Source organism: Calonectris borealis, chromosome 5 (genome assembly GCF_964195595.1).
Source record: "Calonectris borealis chromosome 5, bCalBor7.hap1.2, whole genome shotgun sequence".
NCBI classification, from domain to species: domain Eukaryota; kingdom Metazoa; phylum Chordata; class Aves; order Procellariiformes; family Procellariidae; genus Calonectris; species Calonectris borealis.
This window is the reverse complement of record NC_134316.1, coordinates 16384305-16412048: the sequence shown is the minus strand read 5'-3', so window position 1 is coordinate 16412048 and position 27744 is coordinate 16384305. Positions and strand designations below refer to the sequence as shown.

At 34.6% G+C, this 27744-nt stretch overlaps 1 protein-coding gene across 1 annotated transcript; it reads left to right on the top strand.

Moving 5' to 3' along the window:
• The first annotated feature begins 30 nt into the window (after positions 1-30).
• Positions 31-27569, top strand: AK7 (adenylate kinase 7). The gene is made up of 18 exons (XM_075151158.1): positions 31-134; positions 778-960; positions 2089-2197; positions 3226-3320; positions 4120-4230; positions 8026-8109; positions 8690-8778; positions 9308-9398; positions 12100-12177; positions 12917-13066; positions 14571-14699; positions 15004-15145; positions 16632-16760; positions 17780-17848; positions 19239-19436; positions 22761-22981; positions 25144-25302; positions 26416-27569. Exons 1-18 carry the CDS (start codon positions 57-59, stop codon positions 26452-26454), a joined length of 2154 nt encoding a protein of 717 aa, XP_075007259.1. The 5' UTR covers positions 31-56; the 3' UTR covers positions 26455-27569.
• The last annotated feature ends 175 nt before the right edge of the window (positions 27570-27744 follow it).

The window sequence follows — 27744 nt, the reverse complement described above, 5'->3', positions numbered from 1 at the left end:
CCGCTGGCCGCGCCGTCGCGTAGCAACGGGCCGCGTCCCCGGCGCAGGCTGCGGCGATGGCGGCGGGGCCGGCGCGGAGCCGGCGGGTCTTCCTCAACCACCTCGACTCCTACTGCGGCCGCAGCATCGGCGAGGTGACCGCGGGGGGCGGCCCGCAGCTGCTCGCGGCCGCGGCTTCTTCCTCAGCGGCCGCTGCCTGAGGCGCCGCCGCCCTCCCGCCTGCCCTAGTCCGTCGCGGCAGCGCCCGCCTGGCCCTCGGCCGGTAGCGCGGCAGGGAGCCGTGGCCGGCCTCCAGGGAGTTCGGCCGGGCGGGAAGCCAGCCGGGTAGCTGGGGTCACCTAAAATAGCTGCTGAGGAGAGGGACTGGGGGCAAGAAGGGGTTAAGATAGGAAGGAGGAAAAATGAGAGTTAGGAGCAGGAGGCGTGGATAAAGCAGGTCGGGAGATCTCAGGCAACGGCTGATCCCCGTGGAGAGAGAGAACCTCTCTCTGAGGTAACGCCTACTTGAGAGGGGCCAGGTTGCAGAGAAGAGGCATCTAGGGACTCACCAGCACCTTCGACTTTGAGGTGTAGAACACAAGTCAAGACGAAACATTACAGCTGAGGTTGAGGAGTCCATAACGTTTTCCTGTTCAATGGAAAGCTGTGTTCTGAGCTGCGTTACCTACAGCAGGATCAGGACTAGTCAACAGAGTGTTGGCGTCTTCCCAAGACCATGAGAAGCTGTGTAGGATTCAATATATATTTGCATACAAATGTGTGTCTTGTATATTGCAGTATTTATCCAGGTGTGTTGTTGGGGCATCGCTTGAAAGCATAGGAGAGGAAGAGGAAGAGGAAGATGAAAATAGTTCAGCTGCTGAAGTTTCTAGTAGGCCAAAGGAGGGAGTCTACCAAGTAGTGGGTACCCTTTCTAAACCAGAGAGTACTAAACCATGTTTTGCAGAGGAAACATATGCAGTAAGTAAGAGTCTTATATCAGGTTGCCATTAGACAACATTAGAAATATTGCAAGTCATGTAAAATTACCTGCATTAATAAAATGGTCTTTTGTTGTTGCTGGAAGCTGTATATGTATATTTGATTCCTTCTGCTTCCTGCACACTGTTGTCTCTTCCCTGCTAGGTCTGATACAGTAAACAGTAAAAGGAAGGAACTCAGACTCAAAATAGATTTTAAAAAAAATAGTTACGGACAGGCCATCTTCTATCCTGATGATCCACAGGTCTGCTTTCTTTTTCCCTCAAAACACATACCTCAAGTATCTCTCTTGTCTCCTCTGTCTTATATCACCATTTTAGAGGTAGTGGTGCTGGAATCAAACTTAGTGTCCCCCTTCTTAATAGTTCACTGAAATCACAGCTTTCACTAGCAGCTAATTGTTCTGAATACCTACATCTTTGCATAAAGATATGTCCAGAGTTTAGTTAACTAAAGGAGGCTTGCTTTTAAGAATGTGATTGCTTATTGCTTGATTTAGTTTTCTGAAACTAAAATTGCCTCTAACTGTCTCAAATTGATTATCCAGAATCTCTTCAAATTTGAAAACTTTGATTTAAACGTCTATATAGCTAAGCTGTTTAATCAGAAAATTATGGCTGTCAGTATTTAATCGTAATCACTGCTCTTGCCCAAAGTGTTTGTTGGACTTGCTCAAGTGATGCAGACAATCTGCATTTAACAAAAATGTCAGGAAGTTATTTTGCAAGGAAATAGACATTTTTTATGTCTTCTCCATTCTGCCAGCTGATCCTTGTTTAAAATACCTATAAAAGTCGTAGATATTTTTTGATACTTACATTTGCACTGAAAATATGAATCCTAAAATACCACTAAAAATTGTGCATCTTTTTTAACTATATTAATGTATACTGTAAATTAGAAGTTTCAGCATTTAATTTAAATTTCATCACCTTATTTGTATCTGACAGATAAAATTTGATATCAGTCTTATGAATTATTCTAACATCCTAGTGTTAGAAAACTACATTCTATCAGTAAGTTAAACTTGCAAAGAAAAGGAATTTTGGATTTTTTTTTAATTTTATTTTTTCTTAAATGACAGATTCTAACCATTTTTTTCCCCAGGTCTCTTCTCGAAAAGAGCTCCTAAGTCACTTGCTTGAGTGTGAGGTTGTTTTATATAATATCACTGAGGATGCAAATCAAATTGAGGAAGCAACATGGGCTGCTTCTGGTTAGTATAGCTATAAACTGAACAGAAAATTGGTTGCTATACAGCCATCAAAATTTACTGTAAATGTATAATGAAATTATCTGGGATTTACCATAAATGTATAATGAAATTATCTGGGTTTTAAAGCTTACTGTAATATAAAACTGGGTTCCTTGATGGAGAAATGCATGAATTGTTCAATTAGTTAGCAAGGGACCATGGAGTGCACTCTAACATTCATAAGCTAGAGAAGCTTTCATGGAATGGTGCAACACTTTAAATGACATATATGTGTAGGCAGTTATTTCCCTAAATAACTATCAACCATCATCTTATCTATTTGCATTGGGAGGTGGGTAGAAAATTTGCTCCTGTGATATTGAAATAATGTTTCAGTATTTTATATAATTATTTTAAATATATTTTGACTTAAAAGTCCAATAAAAAATACTGCTAGCAGTATTTTCTGAAAGGCATCTAGATTTTTTTTATGGTGACAGTGCAATATTGTTCTTTATATGATAGTTAAACTAAATTATGCTTTCCTGGTTATGGTGTAAATACTTGGATAACATCACAAGTTTTAGAGGACTCATCAAAACATAACCCACATTTAATTGTTTTGCTCTAAATTAAAATAAGGAAGCTTTACTTGAATTCTGTAGATTTTCTGTTTTAATCATGAAAAACCCCACACTTTTATTTTCTTCCAGTATCTCAGCAGTCAACAAAGATGATCATTTCCTAGTATACATAGTTTCTATATTCTATCTTCTATTGTTTTTTCCCCCCATTATATGTAGCTCTATGGAGATTATGTTGATTCCCAATAATTTGATTCTTTATTACTATTATTTGTCTATTTGTTTTCTTTCCTGATTTATTATCTTTATTTTATACCAACCCAAATAAAGAGTATTTGCTTAAAAATACATATCACATAGAATGTCATGGTATAAATGTCTATTCAGGACCTTTATATAAAAGCAAAAATACAGTTTGAGTAATACAGTTTACAATAAATTAAATCCTTCACTTTCATTTAACAGCTCTACATATGGAAACAGAGCATTTTGCAGCACCAAAGTTATTCATCCTCATTTCAACAATAATGACCTGGGCAAAAAGCAAACCCCCTGACCCTGTAAGTAATGTGAAAACATAGGGGTTTTTTTTAACTGAATATTTCCATTTAATGGAAAATACTCATTAAATGCAATCAAACAAAGTATTGTAGTATGTACTTCAACAATAGCTAATAAAGTTAGTGTTAGCAAGTGTGTTTTTTTCTCATGATCCTTTCACCCTGAACCACTACTCACTGCCAAAATTGCTAAATTTATTCCACTGGACAGAGAAGTTTAGACACTGGGCTACAATGATACAGGCAGACATTAGGAACTGCTTGGACAAGAGGTAAGACCTATGCTAACCACAATACGCGCTGTCCTTTAGTCATAAAAAATCCCATATTTACTATGTATTTAATGAAACACATATTTAAGTAAGTGTATAGACAGATAAATAGATACATTTTTGTATCTATATATGTTAAGTATTGTAGGAACCATGCGGGATGCTTTGTAGTATGTTATTGCAATTCTCAAATTTCGTCTTACAGAAATTGTGCACATTAATGTTATCTGTAGCAGTTATCAGAGTTTTTCAAGCTTGTATAATGCCGTATATAATAAAAATTCACGTTTTTTTAAGTATAAAAAGTAGTTCAAAATCTTTTTCTGTCAAAATTGAAATTGAACTATTGACATTTTCAAAATGTTGAATCTCAAGTATCAGAATCAGAAGTTTTAAGAATTTCAAATTAAAACAAAGTTAAAACAGTTTTTTAAAATATTTTTTAAGAACTTATTTTAACCATCTAGGCCTTTAAAAATTGTTCTTTTTTTAAGACATGTATAACAGTCACATTTTTTCCTTCATAGGAAGATCCTGAGATTCCTTTTACTGATGAAGATTATCGCAGAAGAAAATCTCATTCTAACTTTATGGATCACATAAATGCTGAAAAACTCATTCTCAAACTTGGGAAAACTGTATGTAAAGAACTTTTTAATAAAAATAGGTTGTTTGGCCTTCTTACCTAGAGCATTATCTTAGTAATGGAAATTACCAACAATTTGAATAAATTTTAAGAGTATGTTATTCTCTTGATAAATATGGATAACACCAATTATTAACAAAATATCAAGTATAGAGAAGACTATAATGTCTTTTGAAGAATAAGTGTCTGCCTAATACAAATCCCAAATTCTGTCTGTTTTCCTTAGGTAGTGAGTAAATCATGCTTATCTCATTTAAAAAAAAATATTGTTTCATTGGTTGTGTCACAGAAAATTAAAGCTGAGGCCTGTGTGGGGAAAGACTTGAGGATGAAACAAAGTACAGGAAAGGGATATTAGTGTAGTTTTAAAGAAAAGCAGCATCTTTACATATTAACAAGCTATGTTAATATTATGTCTCATTTAAATACTTAGAAGATGTTCTGGCCACGCTTAGCATGTTCCTGGATTGTTTGTGCTCTTGGACCAAAGGGCTTGTTGACTTTTATTCCACCCTATAATTTACTTTAAAATCATGGCCATAGGGCTGACCCAGAATAACTAGAATATATGTTATCACTTTATATGTGTTTTAAAATCACTTCCTTCAGCTTTGCTTGTTTCGACCTGATTAGATTATTAATCTTACTAGAGAACAGACCATGCCTCTCTCTGTATTTAAGAGCTATTATTAAATAAATACCAACAGTGGCTCAGATTGTGCTTCACAACCCAGGAAAATTGATGCTGCTGTCATTAGAGATGGAGTACTGTGGAAGTTAGGAAAGAGAACTGGAAAACAACGAAATACACTGTATGATGAAGGTGTCATTTGGTCATTCTCTGTGCGTTAGCAGTCTCCCATAATAAATATAATAAGTGTCCATTGCAGAAATTTATCAGGTTAATTATAGAGGGAGAAAAAACCTTTACTCTGATTTGAGTCTACACTTGTCATCTTATGCCCTGCTAAGAAAATAGCACTAGAAATTATATTCTATTCTAACATGGGTTTAATAGTACAGAATGCCAGTAAAATTTGGTTTACAGCTTGAAAAATCAGTGGTAAATTGTTCTTACTTTTACCGTGCTAACATGGAGTTATTCTATAAGACTATGAAATAACTTTCATACTTGTGATGTTAGAAACATGAAGATTGTAACCAGTGTCCACCAAACCTCACAATGACTTCTTCCATCAGTTACACCCAGACGAACTATTGACTCAATTTTTCTGACTAGTCCAAAGCACTGAGTCACTATGTAACAAAGGTATTAATATAATTAGCTTCTAAATGTTTGCCAGGCTAAATGTCTGTTGAGAAGACAGTAGAACAATATGTAGCAGTACATGATAAAGCAACTCAAATATTTTCAATATATACCTCTTGTAGGCGTTTCAAAAGGAGCCCTCTTCCTCCAGAGCTCCAGGGGCAGCTTCAATGGGTATCACTGCCCCTGTTTAGTTTCCATCAGGACTTTGGAACAGGAAGACTGCAAAGCATCTGTTCTTCGCAGCAGATTAACATTAGCTTCCTGTGCTGGCTGGAGACTTCTGGATTACAGTTCTTACTCATTTCTAAATTCAGTGGCATCTGGGGAATGTGCCATCTGTGAAAGAAATGACAGTGTTACTGCTCACCTGCAAAAAGCTCATCAGGAGATACTAGGATTCAGCAGCCATGTCAGTCATGTAAAGAAGATCTTGCACCTAAGAACAGAAGGGTTTCTTAGCCTTCATATCTGTTCAGAGTGCAATTTAATGGCTGTTGTTGCTTAAAGTAAGATTTCACCCCTCAGAGTTGGTGTATCTCCCACCTATATTTTGCTTAAAATTCAGCAAGAGTTGTGAGCTAGAAGTCTTTGCTTTTTATCACTAGCAATTTTTTACCTTTACCTTTCTGGCAGGGCATTTAGGCTGTGTAGCTTTCGTTAGAGAGAAGTCGCTGACTCTGGGGTCCTGCCAAATTCAGAATCCTTGGAGAAACATCTGCCTACCACAGACAGAGGAGCTCTTCATCTCCCAGCTCTGTTCTCAGTGACATTACAGTTCCTGAATCCATTTTAGACCTGTTTCGCACTTCAAGCATTTTATTAGAATAAAACAAACAAACAAACAAACGTAGAACAACTAAAGCCTAGAACGGATTATAACAGCTAGAATGTGACATCTAGTGGCTTCAATGGATATTACACAGGAACGTATCTTTACCCCTGACTAAACATGCTGTGTGTAACTAGAGCTTGCCAAATACTTGCTTATTTTTTAAATTAAGTATATCCAAGTCATCTCAAGTAGTACCTTCTCATATGTGTGACTTGTGACACTAAATAGATATTTTTAGAGCATTAAACCTGTTTCAGAGGTTTGTATTTCAATGAAGTATAGCTCTCAGTGCCAAACTGTGGTTTGTTTCCACAAGTGGCTACTGCAGAAGCTACTGCAAGGTAAATGGAAGAAAATCCGATGTGTTACATTCTTCTTAAGGGAGATGAGAAATAGCACCTCCTGTGCTTTCACAAGAGGCAGGTTTTTCCTGCTGGGAGACGGAAATTTCAGCATGTCTTCTCCTGGGGCATGTTTGCAGTCTGTCCAGAGCAATCCTGGGAGCCGCTGCACTTAGGGTACAAACAGTTTCTAGCATGGTACTACCCAAGCAAACTAAGTGTGGGAGCTCTTACGCTACCTGTAATGTCGTCTAATTTTAATGTTTCCCGTGATTACTAAAAAGCTGCTGCATCAACTGAGATGAGATAGTTTTTATTACAAAGTTTTATTTTGTAAGTAGGTAGATAAAAATACATATACAGATCCAATACACTGATGTTATAACTTGTCATCCCTTTATATGATGCTTTGCTTATATAACCAAAGATTGGCTAACAGAGTTCTTAGTTTTATAGTTCTGAAATATTATAAAGATGATAACAAAAGATGCATTTTTTCACAAAAAAAAAGTAGATCCCAAATCTGGGCATTTATTCCCTCTGCTGGTAAATGCAGGTTCTTTTACATACTGTTATATAGATATATAATGTCTAGGATCTTTACAACATGAGAATTATTTAACAATTCTGTTTCACCTTAAAAATTTCAAAGTGACTGGTCCTAATTTAAAAGATTTTCTTGAAAGTTTTTCTCCTTAAGATGATCTAAAAATCTTTTTTTTCCTCTGTATAGCCATCCTCAACTGATCTAAGCAGTAACTTTTTACATAAACAGGCAACCAGAACAGGCAAATTTATGACATTATGCAATAATGGTCAGCAAAAAATATGCGGTTTAGGAAAACATTTAGATAGTTCACGGATTTTTTTTTTTTTAAATTGTATATCAAAATGAAAGTAAAGCAATTGTATAATCTTTGAGCCAGCATTTCCCACTTCTTTAGGCAGTCAAATGCAAATATAATGCAATTAAAAAATAGCTTCAATGAATTTCAGAGTTATTTTTCTTGGAAATAGAAAGTCGAAACATGAGTTATCCTGTTCATTTCATTGATTTACATAACTTACTTAAAATTTTTAAACTCTTAAAAATTTTTTAGAATTTCAGTTCAAATGTAGACAGGTCAATTCTGATTGAGCAATGCTTTTTTTAAAGGAAATATTAGCAGTATGACTTATGAAACTACAGGATATGCAACAATTGATCTAACTACAAATTTTAAGTGATATAATTTACACACTTTGTATATTTAGTACACAAGTACTCAAGTTTCAGGGTAAGCCAGTATCCCATTTGCAGTACCATATTATTATAAAAACTTTGTTGATTTTACTTCACAGAACAAACATAAATTTTCAACTTACATTGTTGCCTCAGGACATCAATATGGAGCTGGGGAAGGAGTCTTGCACTACTTTTTTAAGGTAGACATCCAACTATTTTTGAAGGTTCATTTAATTTCGAGGGGCAAACCACACTGAAATTGAATGCATTTTTAGTAGCTTTGGTATCACAAACTTAATGCTTTTGTGAACAAAACTGATTATTTTATTCCTTTGAAATGTTTTAGCTACAGTGGAAGTGTTTTCCACTTTTTTGGCTCTATACATTTTTTTAGTTTTTTCCATAGTTTTTGAACAGTATCTCCATATGTACTTTACAGTGAGAACATGTCTGTCATATCAATGGAATCAGGAAAAATGTCTTTCTTCTCAACATTATATTCTCTTTTTTTCCAAGCATTTATTTTATTTGGGATACAAAATAACATTTGCCAAGATCAAAGAATATTCTTAAAAAAAAAAAAATTCTTGTTTTTTGCAGGCTGCCATCAGTATTTCTCAAGAATTGTTTCCTTTACTGCAGTTCCATTAATCATTCAAGAAATTGAACCTTAAATCCTGACTATATAGATTTGCCTAGTAAACAAATAAATACTACTTTTTTAGTTCTAGTTAAAAGTAACCTTTTTCTCCTCACTTCATTCTCCATGTGTATTTTCAGATAGGTTGGCTGAGTGAGACTCCTGCAATACCTGTTTTTGGAGATGGAAACAATTTTATTCCAACTATTCATGTTCTTGATTTAGCAGCGTAAGTGAAAAAAAATTCCCTTGGACAGTAACTGATACCTAGCTAGGTAACAAATCCAAATCTACTAGAGAGTACTGAGGCTTTTAAATTGGGGTGGGTGGGTTTAAGAACACTCTTTGGCCCTTCTTACTGAGTCAAACAGAGACTTCCATTTCTTTAGTGCTAGATATGCCTTCTGGAAACCTTATCTGACTGTTGCACTGGTGCTATGCTTTTAAGAAATTACTAGCAATACTTGATCTAGAGTGTGATACCAGTTAACTGGCACAGAACTGGAAGTGGATCGTGGTCTCTACCGCAGGCTAAGTTAATATCTTCTACAGATGTTGCTTTTTATCCTTTGAACTCCTTTCCAAATAAAATATCTAGCTGTGCTTCTTTATGAAGGAAAATATGTATGAAAATGTCATGCTCTGAAAAGTTCTGTGAGATTTTACAAACTCTTGTATTGTTTTTGAAATGCATTTAACAATGAAAGCCCAGTATGCTTCTCTGACTACTGGCCCTGACAGTACTTGCTATGTTTCAGGGTGTTACAAAATATAGCAGACCACAGGCCAAGGTCTCACTACATACTTGCAGTAGATGTATCTATGCACACTCTTCAAGACTTAATAAGGGTAAGAGATTTGATACTTTTTTTTTTTCCAGATATCTTTAAGGTTTTAAAAGCTATACATTTTACTGAAGTACAAGTTCCTAGGTCTTCCTGAATTATCTTGTGTAGTAAATGACATAGAAAATTGTTTTGAAATCCTCCAGGACTTCTGTCCTTTGAACAAAATACATTACTTGGACCTGATTTTGCAGAACTAGCTTTTGCAGTATTATCATTAACTTAAGTAGAAATTTTACCTAAGAAAGTTCTGGTGAATTGTTATGGGATTCACAATACTGTAATTAGAAACTCAAAGTCTTTAAGATGTTTTTCACTTAATTTTGTAGGAAGATATCTTGTTTTTCCAAGCATTTTGAAACTAAGTCTAGAAATAGTCTTGATGACACTGTTGAACTATACACTGATAGTGAGAGTCAACTAATGCAATATAATAGGAGACTTGCTCATGTAGATTGAGCAAATGTTACGTAAGGCCCAAACATAACAGCCCAATATTTTTGGTTGTGTCAAAGAGTGTTTCATGGAACAGTGTGTTTAGGGATCTCACAAGAATATGCAACCTTTTTTTGGTTCAGGTAAATATACAGGGTCTCACTGAAAAGTTAATAGTTGAAGAGCCATTCTGTATAAGTGACCATAATGCAATTAGTCAACATCCCCTATGGAAAAAGCAAAGGTCAAAATAACTTTTGCAGCTATGGTTAACCATAGGAAAGAGCATTATATAAAAAAGAACACAAAAGACATTAAAAATATTAAGTCCTTAGAGGAGAAGGGTAGAGGCTATTGCAACTTACATTATTAGCCATATAAGGCTAATTGCATGTTACTTATTAGGAAAAGTTTGGGAAAGAGAAAATGAAAATTAGCATGGTTAAACTGTAGGTTGAAGAAAACAAGATGTCAGACTTCAAAAAGTTATGGTTATGTCCAGATGAAGAAAATAGGATAGAAAAGATCATGAAATCTGGCAGGATAAGTGAAAAAACACTTGAAGATCCACCATCAGGAAAGATTCAAAATTAATACCCTTTTTTCAAACACTTAAGAACAAAAAGCCTGCCAGAAAATCTATAAGACTAATTGCTAATTATGGTATGAAAGGAGCACTTAGAGAAGACAAGGCCATAGCAGAGATGCTTTGCATTAGTGGGCATGGTAAGAATTTGGAAGCATCTTAATGCTTCAGGATCTCTTTGTGGATAACTTGTTAGAGGATCTGTATAAAACTAAAGTAACTATAGAAAAGATTGTAGAATGAACTGACAAAATGAACACTAAGAAACCACCAGTCTTACGGTATTCAATGAAGAGGTCTGAAATAGCTCAAGGATGAAATAAGTCTGAATTGCTAATTCATGCATAGAACCTGCTGTTTAGCATGGTCCTGGCACTTGAAGGCTGGAGGATGGTAAGTGTGATCCCAATGTAAAAAGAGAGGTTCCTGAAATGTTTTGGGAATTACAGGCCAATATGCCTAATACTATTGGCTAATAACCAGGTACATTATTAGACATTATAATAAATTAAATGCATTAAAGGACACCCATACATATGATCTATTTGGGAAGAGTCAATGTGACTTTTGTAAAATATTTTCCCAAGAAATACTTTCCAAAAAAGTACTTTCAAATACTTTGAAAACCTCCTGAAGTTCTTTAATGTGACCAGCAAATGTGGATAACGGTGAACAAGCTGATGTAGCCTACCTGAATTTCCCAAAGGTTTTGAAAGAAGTATTTCATCACAAGCTGTCGAGAAGCAGCTAGGCGCCCTAAGAAAAGTGGTTGGGTCCTTTCATGGGTATGTGATTGTTCAGAAGCGGGAAATAGAGGGCAGGAGTAAGTGGACAGGTCTTGCAGAGACAGGAGGTTGCCAATGGAGAGAGTGTTGCAGTGAGCGCTGCGGAGAGCCATCTTGGCAGGGAGCTGTACCAGCCCGGGGGAAGACTGAAAAGGTACATGGGAGAGAAACACCTTGAGAGTTACTTAAATATACAGCAGCTATTTCTAGTTTAGGAAGTCTCTGAGCTGAGAATAGTTGAAGATTAGAAGAGTATCTGGAAGGAGTATCATATACGCTTTTCCCATTCTTACTTTCATTTAGGTGTCCACTAATTGACATTGTTGAAGACAGGATGCTGGAATATATGTAGATTTGATCTGACGCTCTATATCAATATTTATGATTTTATGGAATCTAGTGGGGTTTAAAATCTCTTTTAAAGGGCTGTAGGTGTAACTAACAACTTCTGTCTAATGACAAAATGAAAACGGTAATATGGAGAGTTATTGGTGGCATTGATCTGAAAACCCTTCCTGATTGTTAACAGAATTAAATACTTCAAGAACCTGAAGTGAAAGTGCTGGGAAATAAAATAGGTGTCCAAATAGTTCTTAAGCAGTAGGAAGCTGTACATAGATTTAAGAGCTTCGGAACACTTTTCTGTGGTTTGGGTTGTTCATTTGTTTGTTTTTTATTGCAAGTACTAAAGAGGAAGCAGTATATAGCAAAACAAAGGTGTTTAACACTAACATTAAAGTTAATACACTGTTCTTTGATCTGTTTATTTCAAATAGTATACTGATTTTTCAGGTATAGTGTAAAATAAAATTTAAAGCACATATTTTATCTGCAGAAATCTTGTACAATTTTTTCTAAGAATCTGATTTAATAAGTGTATTTATTTTTTTTCTTGATAGTGTATCAGTAAAAATGTTGGATCAGGAAAAATTGAGAAGATTCCAAAAGAAAATGCATTCCTGAGCAAAGAGTTAACAGTTAGTACTTTTTTCCCCTTTATTACTTAAGGAAAGGATATAAACTTAAAAGTATAATATCATTAAATATATAATATTTTTTTTATTTCACCAGAAAAATTTAACCCTAAAACATGCCTAAAAATATATACAGTGAGTTTAAATTTAGTAAATAAACAAACTAAAATTTAACCATCACAGAACAGGCTATTTTGAGGAGTTACAGCCTGATTTAGAAAAGCAGTGGAGCACTGATGTCACTGCTGCACTGAGCATACTGCACTCTAACAAAACCTACACAAAATGATAAAAATAACAAAAAAAGTTAATAATGAGGCGATACTGAGGCTGATGAATGCAGCATACACAAATTATGTTGTATTAATCTATTTATCTGGAATAAACTGTTCCTAGGAGAAATAAACAAATTACAACCTTGGTAGTTTTAAGATGGTACTTGAAAAATTTATGAAAGAGGTTATTCCCTGCAATTATATGAAACCTTTGTATTGTACAGAATAATTGTTTAACATTTCATGTTCTAATAGTTCATGAGAATACTCAAATACAAAAATATATTGAAAGTGATTATATTTTTAAAAAGCTTAAAATGTCTGTTTTGCTTTGTGCGCAAACCTTCTTTCCCTATGCTTTAATTCGTTCTATTCTCACCCCTCCATTCTTGTCTCTAGTTTAAGCTAACTGTTCTTTTAACATGCATAGCTTAAGTCTGTAAATAAATGTAGCTTTGCTCCCTCAGCAAATGCATTTGGATATGTTGCTTGTGAACCTGCGAATGGAATCTATGTTTCTGAAAGAGACTTTCAACATTAAGTGGGTTGCTCAGGCAGGACTGGTGGAGAACATTGAACAAATCGTCAAGGAATACAAGCAAAGTCGAGGATTACTGGTAATGGTTTGGTGAATGCTATTTTAAAGTGCACCTTTCTTTTTTTTCCCAATAGAAATGGTTGTATAATCACAAGCTTTAATTTCTTTAAGTAAAAATACATGGAAGACTGATACAGATGCAAAATAAGTGAACATAAAAGCTGAAAATTAAATTGAAGAAGTTAAAAAAGAGGGAATATTAATTAAAACAATAATCATTAAGTTTTATTTCTTTTATGCCTAAAACTGAAACCCTGTAAATGCAAATAAGCTTCCTGATGGAGAAGCTGGTGTTCTGAAATTAGTTTCTGTATGCAATATATGGCATTCCTGGTATATTTTGCTTCAAGAACACAGTAAGTGTATCTTTTATTTAAGCTTTTTTATAGTGGTCAGTAGTTAGGCAAGTATTTTGTGTCCTTCATTATATTCAGTGAGCCAGGACATTCAATTGCAATGTAGCTTTCATTTTACCCTGCTCTATTGTGTAATGTACTGAGCAACTTTGCTATTTGCTATATTAGCTTAATATTTAGAACTTCTGTATTCAAATGTATAGGAAAGGTTATTGAAAGGTGCAGAAAAATGCTTGCATACATTCAAGTATTGATTGGTATGATAAAGCTGTTCAGCATGTCTAAATCTTGTTCAAACTTCGAACGAGTTCAGGAGGTGTAAAACAAAATACAACGACAGGAGGTGTAAAACAAAATACAACTACTATCATTCGAGGTTGTTCGTTAAAAGTCCCTGTGTACCTCTGAAAGGATTATCAGATCTGTGTTTGGGTTAAACTACTGCATTTGAGTACGCATCCATGTAATTCAAAAAATTCAGTACAAAATATAGACATACTAAGTGGCAAGGAGAGGGAAGGCTAGCTAGACCTCTGTCCCTGTCACTACTCTATTAAATTTGCAGAGTTGGCACTGTCAGATTTACTGAATTAAGACAGGCAGTTAATGATGTATGACTTTGAGTTTGTTGCATAATATAAGTGTATATTGGAATCTTAATTACACTTACTCATCCACGGGCTAGGTAGACTGAAATGAGAAATTGATAATATCTTAAGATTGTGATGGATCTGAAATTTTTGAGGTCAAAGTAACCATTGTGATGACAGCAACTCTACCTCAGTTGGAAAATAGAGCTATTGCATGTGTATGGTAGAATATCTGCCACCTCATTCCAAAATTCACTGCATCCTATCTGTGGGGTTGTGTTTCGTCTCTTCTGATCATTCAAACACTAATAGTGCCGTCTGTGAGTCTACCAAATAGAAGTGTGCTTTTTCTCAATGGTAAAGTTGTACATTTAAATTACGTAACTGTGTTACTCAAAGCCTGTGGATGATATAGGAGATATTGAGCAAGAAATAAATAAATGAATAAAACTAAAATATATTTTCAGCTTTAGTTATAATAATTATTTCCTATTAGTTATAGTAAAAAGATTGTTCCTTTTACATAAAAACATCCATATTGTCTGAATGATGTTATATCTTTATCTTTTTTTTCCAGCCTCTCAAAGTTTGCATTCATGGTCCTCCTGGGGTTGGCAAATCTACCATTGCTGAAGAGCTCTGCAAACACTACAAGCTACATCACATTAAGATAAATGATGTGATTTCTGAAACAATAGCAAATCTGGTGTGTTGCTGTTTTCTAATATTGCTATTATTTTAATTTCTGTGATTTTAAAACGTTTGGCATAATTTAAAAATTAGTAATAATTCCATTATTTTAGAATGGAAATCTCTTTTGACATACTGATCACCTCTAGGGGATGCGCGGAATTCTTTTTAGAGGCTGAAGGTTGCTCAGTATCTCACTGTCCAGGAGCATACATGAAATGAATTGTTTAATTTTTTTTTTCCTTTTATTATATCTGTGTATAAAAGAAATTTGTCCATGGAATTTCTGAGCCTATTCATATTTCTGATCTTGTCTTCAGGAGAAAATTGTGGCTTCTAAAGAACTGGACTCTGACAGTGTGGGAGAAGAGGGAAAAGATGATGAAGAGGAGCAGGGTAAAAATGTAGAAGCAGCACACGACTTATTAACTAGTATAAAAGAAAGCATGGAGCAGAATGCAGGTAGGAAATACAAAGTACTAAGATGGGATTTAGGTAACTAGTGCAACCCTATGGAAATGGAAAATCAGGAAGCAAATTGGTGCTTTAGAACTTTTACGTCCCATTAAAAGCAAGAATCATGCCCTGTCCATTTGCATGTACCTTATTTAAAAATCAAATACAATTTTTTACATTATACATTATATACCTTGTATATCAAAAGTGATATATTTTTTAAATACTACAGTGCTTTTTTATTTGTAGAAGTTCCGCCTTTCTACTTTTTTATACATTTTATATAATTCTTTTTACCCTGTAAGTTGATATATAAGTAACAATGGTACACTCAGAAGCATTAGATTCTTGGCCAGATTTTTTTAAAAACATGTTTTTTTCTCAGAACAGGAAGCATAATTTATATAATATAAAGTAAAAAGTTAGTGAAGCATATCTTTACCAAATTTTCAAAGAATTCTAGTACGAAAAAGAATTAGCGCACTGTCATATCAGATTGTGGGGTTTTTTAAGAACCTTATACCTCATTTTGGCCATTTCTAAAAAGTAAATAATATTTACTGAAGCCTGTAAAGAATTTTAAAGTCTACAGAAAAGGTCCATAAAAATTGCCATTACTGAAAAGTACTAATTATCATCTACATATGAATAAGTCATGTAGTTTTTGACTTAGTGCCTAACATTTTCTGTGCGGTATAAAGTGATCCCCCTTAAAAACTCATTCTATCACTAAAGGTTTACCTGGTTTGGATCTTGTGTATCTGCAAAGCAATGAACTTGTAACGCAGCCAAAAGCTTCAGTAATGAGACCTATGGCAGCATCTCTTCTGCATGCCTTGTTTTGTTGTTTAAAATAATAACGCCTTTTAAAATAGTAACATACTTTTATGATTACAATGGTTTATAAATATTTAAGACTTTTAAAGGCCGAAGCACAATAAAGCAGGAAACTGGAGTCAATGGTTGCAAAGGGACAAAAAATCAGGTCAAACCAAACTTTTTATTCCCACATATTTGCTCAACAATGTAGGCCAAGTTAATAAACCACTTCATATCTCAATCTATTAATCTGAAAATGCAACTTGTAAAACCTATCTCATGTTTGTTTTGCAAGACTATCTTTAAGTCTTACTGTTAATTGTAAATAGAAAATTATTGCTTTGTCCCATTTTTTTCTATAAATATTTCTTTGCTCCTTCAATTAAAATCTGATTGCATTATTCTAAAAAAAAACTAATTTCATGTTTAGTATCCTTAAAGTTCTAATATTTATATCCTTGTAAACACAAATGTAATTTTATTTTATAGCTACACATTTATATTCCATAGATTGCTTGACAACATGTAATATACAAACAGTAACTCAAAATATATAAATTTTTTAGGATCTAAATAGAAATTTCTCTGATAAAGGAATTAAAATGTTAGTAAAATAATTTCAGATATGTCTTTTCCATAAACTAGGTACCTATTAACCTTCTTTGTGTCTTAGGTCGTCTAGATGATCAGTATGTTGTTGAATTTGTGAAGGATAAGCTCAAATCTATGCCTTGTAGGAATCAGGGATATGTTTTAGATGGGTTCCCAGAGACCTATGACCAGGCAAAAGATCTTTTTAATTGTAAGTACTGCTGCTTTTGTTTTTATTGATGCTAATATTGTCATTATCATTATTGTTCTCAGTGCCATAGTAGTTGAAGTGCATCAGCACTGTAATGACTACAGTGCAGGACACAAAACAATGTTGTTTTCACATGATGCTTAAAAGGTAAGAAGGATTGTAATGCACCTTATTTAATTTAAGCACAAGATAGTTTTCAGACTATCTTTGCTGGCAAAGTAGTAAGTAAATGCACAAGTATGGAGGATCCTTTCTTGTTCTGTGTTGGTCTACTCCACTCAAGCAAGCTCTAAGGCAGAACTTCTTCGTAATATTTAAGGGCTGCTTAATGAGGGGATCCAGCCAGTGCACCAATACATGTTTTGTGAGCCAGATTAGAGTGGGCATATTAGATCAGCTACAGTAGATATGACTTCAGAAGAGCTCTGCAACATACATTTCAAATAGTGAGCAAGCACTCTCCATGCATTAAGACTAAGAATCATCTCCATATGCAAATTACATCATGAGGTTTGAAGGAAAACTAAATCCAGTCTTGTTCAGCTTAATATGCTGGGCTGTAAATTATCATGCTCAGCTGTTGCTCTTCAGGCAGTTTTACTGACTATTCAGAATAGCAGACACTTAGTGGCAAAAACCATTTTAACCATACTACTGTAAAACCTTTCTACTCACTGTTTTGAGCCCTATCTCTGTTTTTGGCGGAATAATGTACTTGGCAGGAGGAGAGGCCAGGATCAGGACAGCCACATGGACACATTTTAAAATTCTGTATGCATGTGCATACTTCAGCTGATAGGCTAACAACTATTAGTGTCCCAAGGTAGAATTCTGTGGTGGTTGGTAGCACGAATTACTTACTGAATTCTGTAAACTGGTGTCCAGGTTAGATTAATTTCTAACAATTAGTATAATTTGAATATAGACAAACCTGTGTTTGTACTGGGCACATTTTTAGCAAATATAATGATACTGTTGCTTCAAATGAAAATGTCAATCATTTCTTACTTTTGTTTTAGTGGAAAATGAAGATGAAGAAGAAGAAATTAAAGGCAAAATACCTAAATGTGATAAATTAATCACACCTGGTAAGTTTGATAGATTTCTTTTTAAATAAACAGAGAAGTTTTTAAGTACTGCTGCCACCAACAAGAAGTCTAAAATATCACTGTTCATATTTAATTTAACATAAAATAAATATCTAATCCATGTAATGCTGCTGCCCTTTTATTTGAAAATGAACAACTAATCAAAAGGAAGGTTTTGATTCAGTTTGTGGGTGTTTTAGTCTTCTATTTTTTTCCTTTTTGTGAAAATGCCATCAACTGTTGGCTGATAACAATAGTAGTGGCTGCCTTTGTTGTGATTACAGCAGCTATTAATGGAATAAACATGAGCTCCTGAACTTGGCATATTAAAAAAATGTAAGTTTATCTTTAGTGTGGTATCTTGAAAGATGTTACCAAATTCACTTTAATGCATCAGTTAAGTTGGGAATTAGAGTGGTTTTCATCTATGCAGAAATGGCTTCATCCTGGTGTTTTCGCTATTCTTGGTTTTTTTGGAAGTTTTGATTACATTCAAACAATACATTTGGCATATTTTGCATTACAAAATGTGTCTGGCTAGGTAGTATAAAGGTTGAATATCTCAAATGCTTAGTGTCTCAGTAAATGATAATTTACTGGCTTCACTGGAAGTGAAGAAAATTTGGAACTTTCTGAAAAATTCCTTGGTCCTTGCACTTACATGAAGTGGACAAAGGTTTGATTTAAAAAGCAGACTTATACCAAGTTTGTAACCACTTCTGAAGTGAAGAAAGGAGACAGGTATTTTATGGATCCTTGAAAGATTTCTGGTGTTTTTGTCTACCAGTAGTACTAAAGTAACTTTGACACTAAATTTTATTGCATATGGTGGCACAGTATCTTTAATGTACTATTTGTTTGGTTTGTTTTTTTTTTTTTAAATTTACTTTAATTCAGCAGATACACCTTTATTTGTGAGATTAAATATCACAATACAAGGTGATGACTTTTGATGACTTGACAAACAAGTGAGTTGTTAAATTTTCCAGTGTTACTTGCTGCTTTGGCTGCACCATTCATAAGATTTTTTTTTCCTCCTATAGGAGATTGCATGATAGCTTTCTCAGAAAATTTGGACTACGCTGCATTGCTGTCCTTAAGATTTTTGTGCTGCTTATTGCACGAATAGTCTTGTTGATAGTGCTAAGAAAGAATTTGGTGAAATTGGAATATGTAGCTTCTTTACAGACATGTCTCTTAATATTTTTGGATTGCTCTAACTGGAGAAGTTGAATATAAGCATTTGATAATCACATTCTCTATAAAGATATATACAATTCACATCTGTTTTTATGTTCAATTGTGGTTTAAAATTTATTATTAAACAAAATAGGTACGAAAGAGGAAAAACAATAATATATGGGCGCTGATAATGTGTTCTTTTTCACAGAATTTGTTATTTCTTTGACCGCATCTGATGAATTCCTTATAAACAGAATAATAAATCTGCCAGAGAAAATTGTTGCTGGAACTCATTATACCCAGGACCGGTTCCTGCAGTCTCTGAATGTCTTCAGAGAGTTAAACACAGACGATAAGACTGTTCTCAACTATTTTGATGAACTTGAAGTACATCCTCAGTTTATTGGTATGAAATAATAAAATTAGTAGATAAAATGTGAATAAAAAAATTTTGTTGTTACAAATTTAACACTTGCAAAAATCATATAGTAAGTGTACAAATATAAATAATATTTTTAATTAACATTGCAGAATATAGATACAACAAGCATTTAATTATATACCTGCAAAAATATCTGTATACTCATAAGGATTCTGAATTGTTCTCATGCAGTTAACCTGTTTTAAAAAATAGGGGGTTTAATTGTTCATTTTTGTAGGCTAAATGATCAAAATAATTTTCTGACTTAGATTACAGACCTCTGCACTAGCATCCTTCCAGATTGGTGTAATAGTATATTTTCATGGACTTTCAATATTATAGTTGCTTATATTTTTTCTTTAGACTTATCCTCAGATGCCATGACAATATATGGATAATCTGTAAACAATGAAGCACGAAAGAAAATTATTAGAAATTAAAGGTGGAAGGCTAAGACTGAATCTGTTTTGCACTATACCTGTATGTGAGGAAATTTGCCTTCCCTACACATTATCTAGAAAATTGTGGTCACTGGAAAATCTTGAGAAGATTACTATAATCTGATTATTCAAAAACAGTGAGATCAGGGTGACAACATTCTTAAGAAAAATGGGGTTTTTTTGGGGGGAGTGGGGAGGGAGAAAAGAAAGAACAAGGGGAAAACCTTGCAACTAAAATCAAACTGCTAATATTTGGAATGTTCATTTGAGATGAGTTATGAGAAGTTAATTGTTGAACAGCCTCAGTCATAATTGATTTCCTAAGTTTATTTAATGTCAGTCATGGAGATTATCTTGAGAATAATACCATACATGTGTTGTTAGGAAGTGTAGCAGTGAAAAAAAAATAGTGTGTTAGTATGATCATTTTAGAATTCAAGTAATTCTGCTACAGAAAGTAAACGTAAGTAATGGTAAATATTAAGGTCTGATGCCATCAATTGGTCATATTCTTATCTTACATACTTCCGGATATGCAAGTAGTAGCACTGTCCAAGACCGTATTTTATTTTGGTAGGGACTGTAAAGTGTATACTCCATGGTAGAATATTGCAGTGTTTTCTGCTAAGAATTATGCCCAAAGGTTACCCTTAAACTCTAGTCCATTCCAAATAAGGAAACTCACTGGTCTACTGATTTTAATTACTGAGGTATCACAACTGTGACATTCAGTGACTTCCAAATGATTTTCACATTCAGTTTATAGTGTTGATTCTCATCTTCAAAGGAGCATTGTCTTTAGGTCCTGTTTATCTCAGGAACTGCCTCTTTACTTATATTGACATCATGATTGTTACCCACCGAAGTATGCAAGCATATAGCTTTCTGTTGTAAAATGGTGAAGATAGATTACAAAGATAACTTAAGTGAGGAACCTTCAGCTCTGCCAATACCCCTCCATTCTAGCTTATGTTCCAGTTGGTTTATCAGATCCATAGAATTAAGTAGCATCAGATTTAAGCAGAGCGCCAAACGCTTTCTCCGTCATATTCTGAACAAATTTAGTGGGGAATGGTTAAAAAATTGTGCTTGATTTGTTAAATATTGACTCAAATTAATCAAATCATTCTTCCAACTTAATCATAACATATGGTTTTATGAATTACTTTTGTGATTATTATTTTTTCTGAGTCTGAAATATGATTAGTACAAAGGAGTGGGCTTCAAGATTCTGGAAACCCTACTTAGCTACAGTGACTCACTGCATGAAGTCTCCAAGTCATTTATCTTGTGTCTTGTTTTTCTCATCTGCAAATTGGGGATGGTGACACAGGCATGTTAGATCATCTACCAAAAGGCATGTTAAAGTTATAACAGCAATTTCCTTTAAAGATCTTAATTTATGAACTCCTTTTCTGGTGATCTTTCCTCTCAATTAGCATCAGTGCTTACCTCATTTTTTATTTAAAGGTATTTATTTTTGAGGATAAAGGCAGTTAATTATGACTGCTGTAGTATTTCCATTGTAATCTTGCTTGGCCATCTAAGAAAAAAAATGCAGTCTTTGAGACCTCAAATTCAATGCTGAGAAAGTTCTTAGCAATACTTCAAAAGTGGTTTGCACTGTAATTTGTATATCCAGGTGCAGCTAAAATTGCTGAGATAGAAAATGTATTATTCTTTTAACTTGGAATACTTCAGGAATGCAATTCCTGATTTTTTCAAAGAAGCAGCTATAAAAGAAATTTTATCACGTAGATTTATGTTAGCTTTTTCCTCAATTTATTAGCAGAGTTTGGCCTTCAGGTCCAAATCATAAACACTTAAACTCTTGGAATAATGGTTCGTATTGGACAACTATCTTCTGTCTGAATTAGTGATTAGAAAGAAATGGGAAGCATGCTTTGCCAATGGCTTTCAAAATAACTTTATAAAGCAGAGTACTGTAGAGTAGGGACTACTGGATTCTCAACTAAATTCTGTATTCTAGTTGTTCTGGTTTTTCCCCTTCTTCTGCTTGCTCTCCCTACCAATTTCTGTGCCTTTACATCTCCAGTCCCTTACCATGAACATATCTCGGTATTCTCTGGATACCTGAAATGCCCACTTCTCCTCTTTTCCATGTACATTTCTATACGCTTTCTGCCAGATGCCTCCCCACACTGAATGCATACAGAGCCCAGAAAGCCTTGGAGACAGTCCCCATTTTTCTGTGTTTTTTTCTTTTCCTTCTTTTTTTTTGCAAGTTTAATACACAAGTAGCCTCCAGCAATTAAAAGGGAGAAGGAATGACATGAAAGAGAAGGTCTTGCTCAGTCTCTGTGCTCCTACATGAAGCTACAGATTTGTTTTGTAGATAGGACACAGTAAGAGTTCAACTAGAGACAGGTCTGTGTATTTGTAAATCTGCATGAGTGAAAACTTTGGAGTTTGCTGCCAAATCCTAACAACCTATTGTGTAACCTGTGGGGGAGACAGAGTCAAAAGCTGATGGTTTTACACATCTGGATAAGTTGACATAAGATTGGTGACAGGATCATCTCTGATAGTTGACCTCATTTTCAAGTTTCAAAACTTAGGCAAGCTGCAACTGATAAACAGAATAGTTGTAAAAATTATTTTAATACATTTCTCCCTTACATCATCTTAAAAAGACAAACTATTTTAGCTGAAACTAGTAAAGAAAATCAGATGTAGAAAACTTCAGTCTGTGTAACACTTTGACATTTATACACAACTGAAACCAACATCTTATACTTGCAAATTCAAACGTGAACACCATACATTTTTAGGTCTTGCAGTTATTTTACTGATGTCCATTGATAATTGACAAAAGCCTTGAAAAGTTCTGTCTTGTATTGTTTAAAAGATGTAGCCAAATTTGAAGATCCTGAGAACAGATTTATTGTAAAAGAGATCATTAAAGAAATTGGGGAACCTCGGAATTATGGTTTGACAGATGAAGAAAAGGAGAATTTGGAACGCAAAGCAGCTGAGGAACGCCTTGTCAAAGAAGCTCAAGAAAAAGCTGAACGAGAGCGTAAAGAAGCTGAGGAAAGGGCTGAAAGGATTGCAAATTGGGAAGAGTGGGTAGGTTAATACATATTTTTGGGAAACCATTATTATTTATGTGTTTTAGATGGCTTCCAGTAATCTGTTACGTAAATACACTGGGAAAGTGTGGCATAAATTCTCTAGTTCCTTATATCATACTTTAGATCTGGGTTAGACTATCTTCACAGTGCATTTTGAGGCCCAACCTAAAGAATAGAGTCTCTTTTTGATTACAGACATAGCATTTTTTTTGCATGTTGGTATCAGCATGTCTTTAAAAATACTTCTATGATACACTTCTTGTTGTTGCTGTGCTGTAAGTCTTTTATTTTACCATTTACAAATATCTACTATAATCAATGGTGTTTTTCCATAACCAGTCTTATAGGACTTTTGCATTTTGCTCACTTTATTTCTAAGCAGCTGACCAAGTCTTAATTATCATGCCTTTCAAACAAGTTTTTTAACTCAACACTGATCAATATTCCAGTCTGCATTGCAGAAAGGTTTCTGAGCCTGCAAGAGAAACACCTTTGAGAGCTGAGTCCTCAGTTCAGTGAGGACTACCTGATGCAGTCTGAAGGATGCTTTTGTTTGCTAATACTTTAATAAGCACTTGGTATTTAGGCTACCTGACCTCACAGGATTTGCACATGATGCTTTTTCCTTATTTACTTTGCCACACCTAAGGACATTTTAGGTAAATAAGCTGAAATGCATACTATAACAATGTTCTTGTTCACACCCAAAGTCAGGTTGTTTCACCAGAAGGCAGTTGTTCTATTGTCTTCTTCCAGAGCTATTTAAAAACAAACTGATCGTTCCACAGAGAAATCCTTTTCTTACATTTGAATGCCCATACACATCTCTGGGGAAATGGTACCCTGAAATTACTTGCTTTTAAAGAAGCATTTACATTGCTCTGATGTTGGCTTGTAAATAAGTTTTGTTATCTCTATGCCTATTTACAGCTTCATTCAACATTAAATAGCATTTTGTACTCTCTGTAAACTTCTCTAAAGATTAGTAAGGGTAGTTAACACATTTTTAGCTATATTCAATCCAAAGCCATCTAACTTTCAAGAGAGCAAACTGTGCATTATTCAAAGCTAAAGTAAGTGTTTAAATAAAATGTGTGCTTAAGTTTATCCTTTCAAATAGGCAGATGCTCAGGAAATCTAAGCAACTATTCATTTGCGCTTGAGACTGTAGATAGCTGCTGTCTCTGAGTAGTGACCAAAGACCACTTACAGGATTTATTCAATAGCACTCCTGGATTGAGTGAATAAGATAAATATCTTTTCCAGACATTGGTATATCGGTTTTATCTGAACATTGCTTTTGTGTTATGCCTTGAGTATAGAAAAGCAGTCTTTAGAGTATCATCTGCTTGCTGTATGTATATATGACTCAGCCTACTGATGAATAAAATGAGAGAAGACAGGACAATAAAAATGTTTTTGAGTAATCTTCTGGCTAAAACCACTGCAAGTATGCATGCTATTCGGTGGAAGAAAGAAAAACTTGCAGCAGTTTTATTTCCCCACCCCTCCTACTTTTTGAGTGTAATCATTGTATTTGATTTAACCTGAATTCAAGAATAAATTTAGCTGGTGTAAACAGATGTAATTCACTGTGGTTTTTAGTTTATTTAACTCTCATCCCCCTCGAAAACTGACATAAATGAAATAAAAACAAAGCAAAGAAACCAAACTAAAAAAACCCAAACGAAACGAACAGAATTTACAGTTATTTAGCGAGTTACTCTTCTGAGTAAAAATATTTTCCTTCCCCTTCAGTTGAAAGAATCCTCAAGAAACCATCTGCATTCGCAGCAGTACTAATTTTTGAAGTGATACAGTGCATTCCAAACATTTTGCCAAATCTCTTACGGAAACAGGACCACTGGAAGACTTCAGAATAAACCTCCTTTTAGGTGTTGAGGAGAGAAAAATAAAATAATTTTACTAAGGAGATTATTTCAGTTTTCATCATGTTCAATTCTTTGTCCTCAGTGTGCCAAGTGCTCTAAATTTAATAAGCAGTTCATAGTTTTTCCTGCCAAGTTGTGAGTTTTAAAGTTCTGTCCACAGCTTCTAACACTATTTTTTTCTCTAGGCCACCATTATTATTTAGTCAAATGCTATTTGGTGGATGTTATAAACCTTATTCTTTATGATTTTGTTCATTATTTGTAGAATAAACATCAGGAGGAAGTGAAAAGACAAGAACAAGAGTTATTGGAGGCTCAGTCCCTTCCACTACGAAACTATTTAATGAAGAACGTCATGCCAACACTTATGCAAGGGATAAATGAATGCTGTAGGATCAGGCCAGATGATCCAGTCGATTTTCTGGTAAGGGGATTACATTTTTTTTCTTAAATATGTTTGAAAAAGCTTAATGAAAATATTCATGTAGACCCAAAGAATCTCTGTTAACATAAGGACTTAAATTCTTTTTCCCCACTGTCATGATAACAATTAATTAACGGATAGGATCTGCAATTCTGGCGAGCAGTAATTATTGTGAAAACTAAAAACCCAGTGACTACCAGAGTCTGTTTCTCTTTGGTGTGTGCACTCTGCAGGTCTCACGTACCCTGCCAATTCTGCTGTGACATAGAGACCTGCAGAAAGGGGGACATCACTCTCCATCCTGCTTACACTCCTCTAGGCACAACAGAACACATTACTGTAATGATGAATCAAAGCTCTTCAGTAATTCCCTTCACAATACAGAGATAAATTAATGAGTAAATCCTATAAGACATTCATAGAATAATCCCAGTTGCAAAGGACCTCAGGAAGTTATCTAGTTCAACTTTTGGCTGAAAGCAGGGTTAGCATTGCATTCAGACAAGAATTCAGATGCTGTAAAGTTATTGCTGTACTGCTGTTCTTCCTGCACATCCTAAGAAAGCTATTAACAAGCTATCACTGTTTTAATTAAAATAAACATTTTATTAACCAAGCAAAAGCTTAAAATGAAAGCATCAGTGTTGCCTGCCACTTTAGGCACTATGGAATGTTTAATTGTTCTAATTCTTTTGCTTACTGATGGGTGAAAACTACCTGTAGCTGTAGGAACATGAGTTCTCCCCTGCTAATTGCATAACTTTTAAAGATCTATCTACTCTTCTGGGTCCAGAAATCAGGCCCCAGGGTACTCCTAGGATTTTCCATGGAGTGACAAATGCTGTCATAAATAGCTCACTTCCTTCTCTTGCCCATGATAGAGGTAGGGTGACTGCTACCAAGAGGGAGAATGAGGTGGATGGTATTTTGGGTGGTATTTGTGGGGAAGAGATTTCTCTGACATACCTACCAGAACTTACATTTTAGAGCCATTTAATACTTTCTGTGATTTTGTTTAAAGCAATGTTATCCACTATATATTTGTTATTTTGTGTAAATTTTAAAATTGGAGACTTGAAAATAAGTGTAACTTTGCAACTCTTCTGTTTATAGGCAGAATATCTCTTCAAGAACAGTCCTGATATCGAATGAGATAAACATTAAATCCTAACAGCTGTCGAAATTGTGAAGTAGAAAGGGACAACATTTCTAATGCATTTTAAAGAAGAATACTTAGTTTCTGAAATTAATTTCGTTTAGGCTTATTATGTAATGTCCATTTTTATTTCTTGTACTTTATTACTAGGTTGTATTGGGTTTTTAATATTCCTTTCTACAAAAGTACCATTTACTGCACATATTGATTAACACATTTACACATCTGTTTTTCATATATCTATTTGAAACTGTGAACCATAAGAATTTCTCCAAAGTTCTCTCTCCAAAATTTTCATCCTGGATTTCTTTCAGTTACACGTTCTATTTAAGCAATATATTCTTGTCCTGATCCATAGTGGATGTAGGCAGCCAGTCTGAGAAAACTTTCTCTTAAAAAAAAAAAAAAAGCCTTTTCACTGAAAATGGAAATAAATAGAAGCAGCAAGCTCTCTTATTTCCCCTCCCAGCTACCAAGAGGCAAAAAGTCACACAACATAGTATTCTTGTGCTGCACTGAAGACTGACTGGATAAACAGTTTCCCAGCATAGGTATGTCATAAAACCTGGCTTTTTATTTGCTATCAAACAAATGAGTATAGTTCTCACCTAATCCTCTTCATCATTCAATGTTTGATACATGTTTTTTTAAGATTCCTGAAGAATCTATAAAAGAGGAAGAACTGAAAGAATGGTAATACAGAAACATTTTACACTTATTATTTTTAGTATTAGATGTATTAATGCCCAACGTTCTTATTCAGATTATCTTAATATTTTCACAGAGAAAGTCTTATTTCATCTGTTTTCAGTGTCACACAAGTCAGTGATGATAGCCAGGAACAGAGTTCAGAACCATCATCTCCTACTCTAAAGAAACAGATTTCTCTGGGATCTAAATTTCCTATATGCCATCAGTCCAAATTACCATTTATCATGTTCGGCAGTTGAAATAATCGGTAATTTTAGAGCAATTTTTAGTTTGAGAGTCCTATTTTTCAGAGTAAAGATAAAAATAGGACACTAAAAAAAAGGAGGTAAAACAGTGGGGTTTTTTTTTGTGTAGAGTTGCTGTAATACATTTACTTTTCTAAGAATACAGTTTTGAGCCGATCTGTAAAAAGTGTGGTTTTTTGTTCTTTAAAATTTTCTTAAATTTATGCAGTCTATTACAGACAGAGCTTTCAAAAACAATTATTAGAAACGGATCTCTTTGCTCCGTGTGGGGCATAAAAAAGAAAGTAACCCAATGCAGGTAGGTATGAACAGAAGGCACGCACAGAGCTG

Bases quoted from the DNA above. Each gene is read 5' to 3' on its own strand.
- AK7 (XM_075151158.1), top strand. From the start codon at position 57: ATGGCGGCGGGGCCGGCGCGGAGCCGGCGGGTCTTCCTCAACCACCTC. The intron at 8,110-8,689 runs GTAGACATCCAA...GTGTATTTTCAG, and splicing joins TCTTGCACTACTTTTTTAAG to ATAGGTTGGCTGAGTGAGAC. The intron at 8,779-9,307 runs GTAAGTGAAAAA...GCTATGTTTCAG, and splicing joins CATGTTCTTGATTTAGCAGC to GGTGTTACAAAATATAGCAG.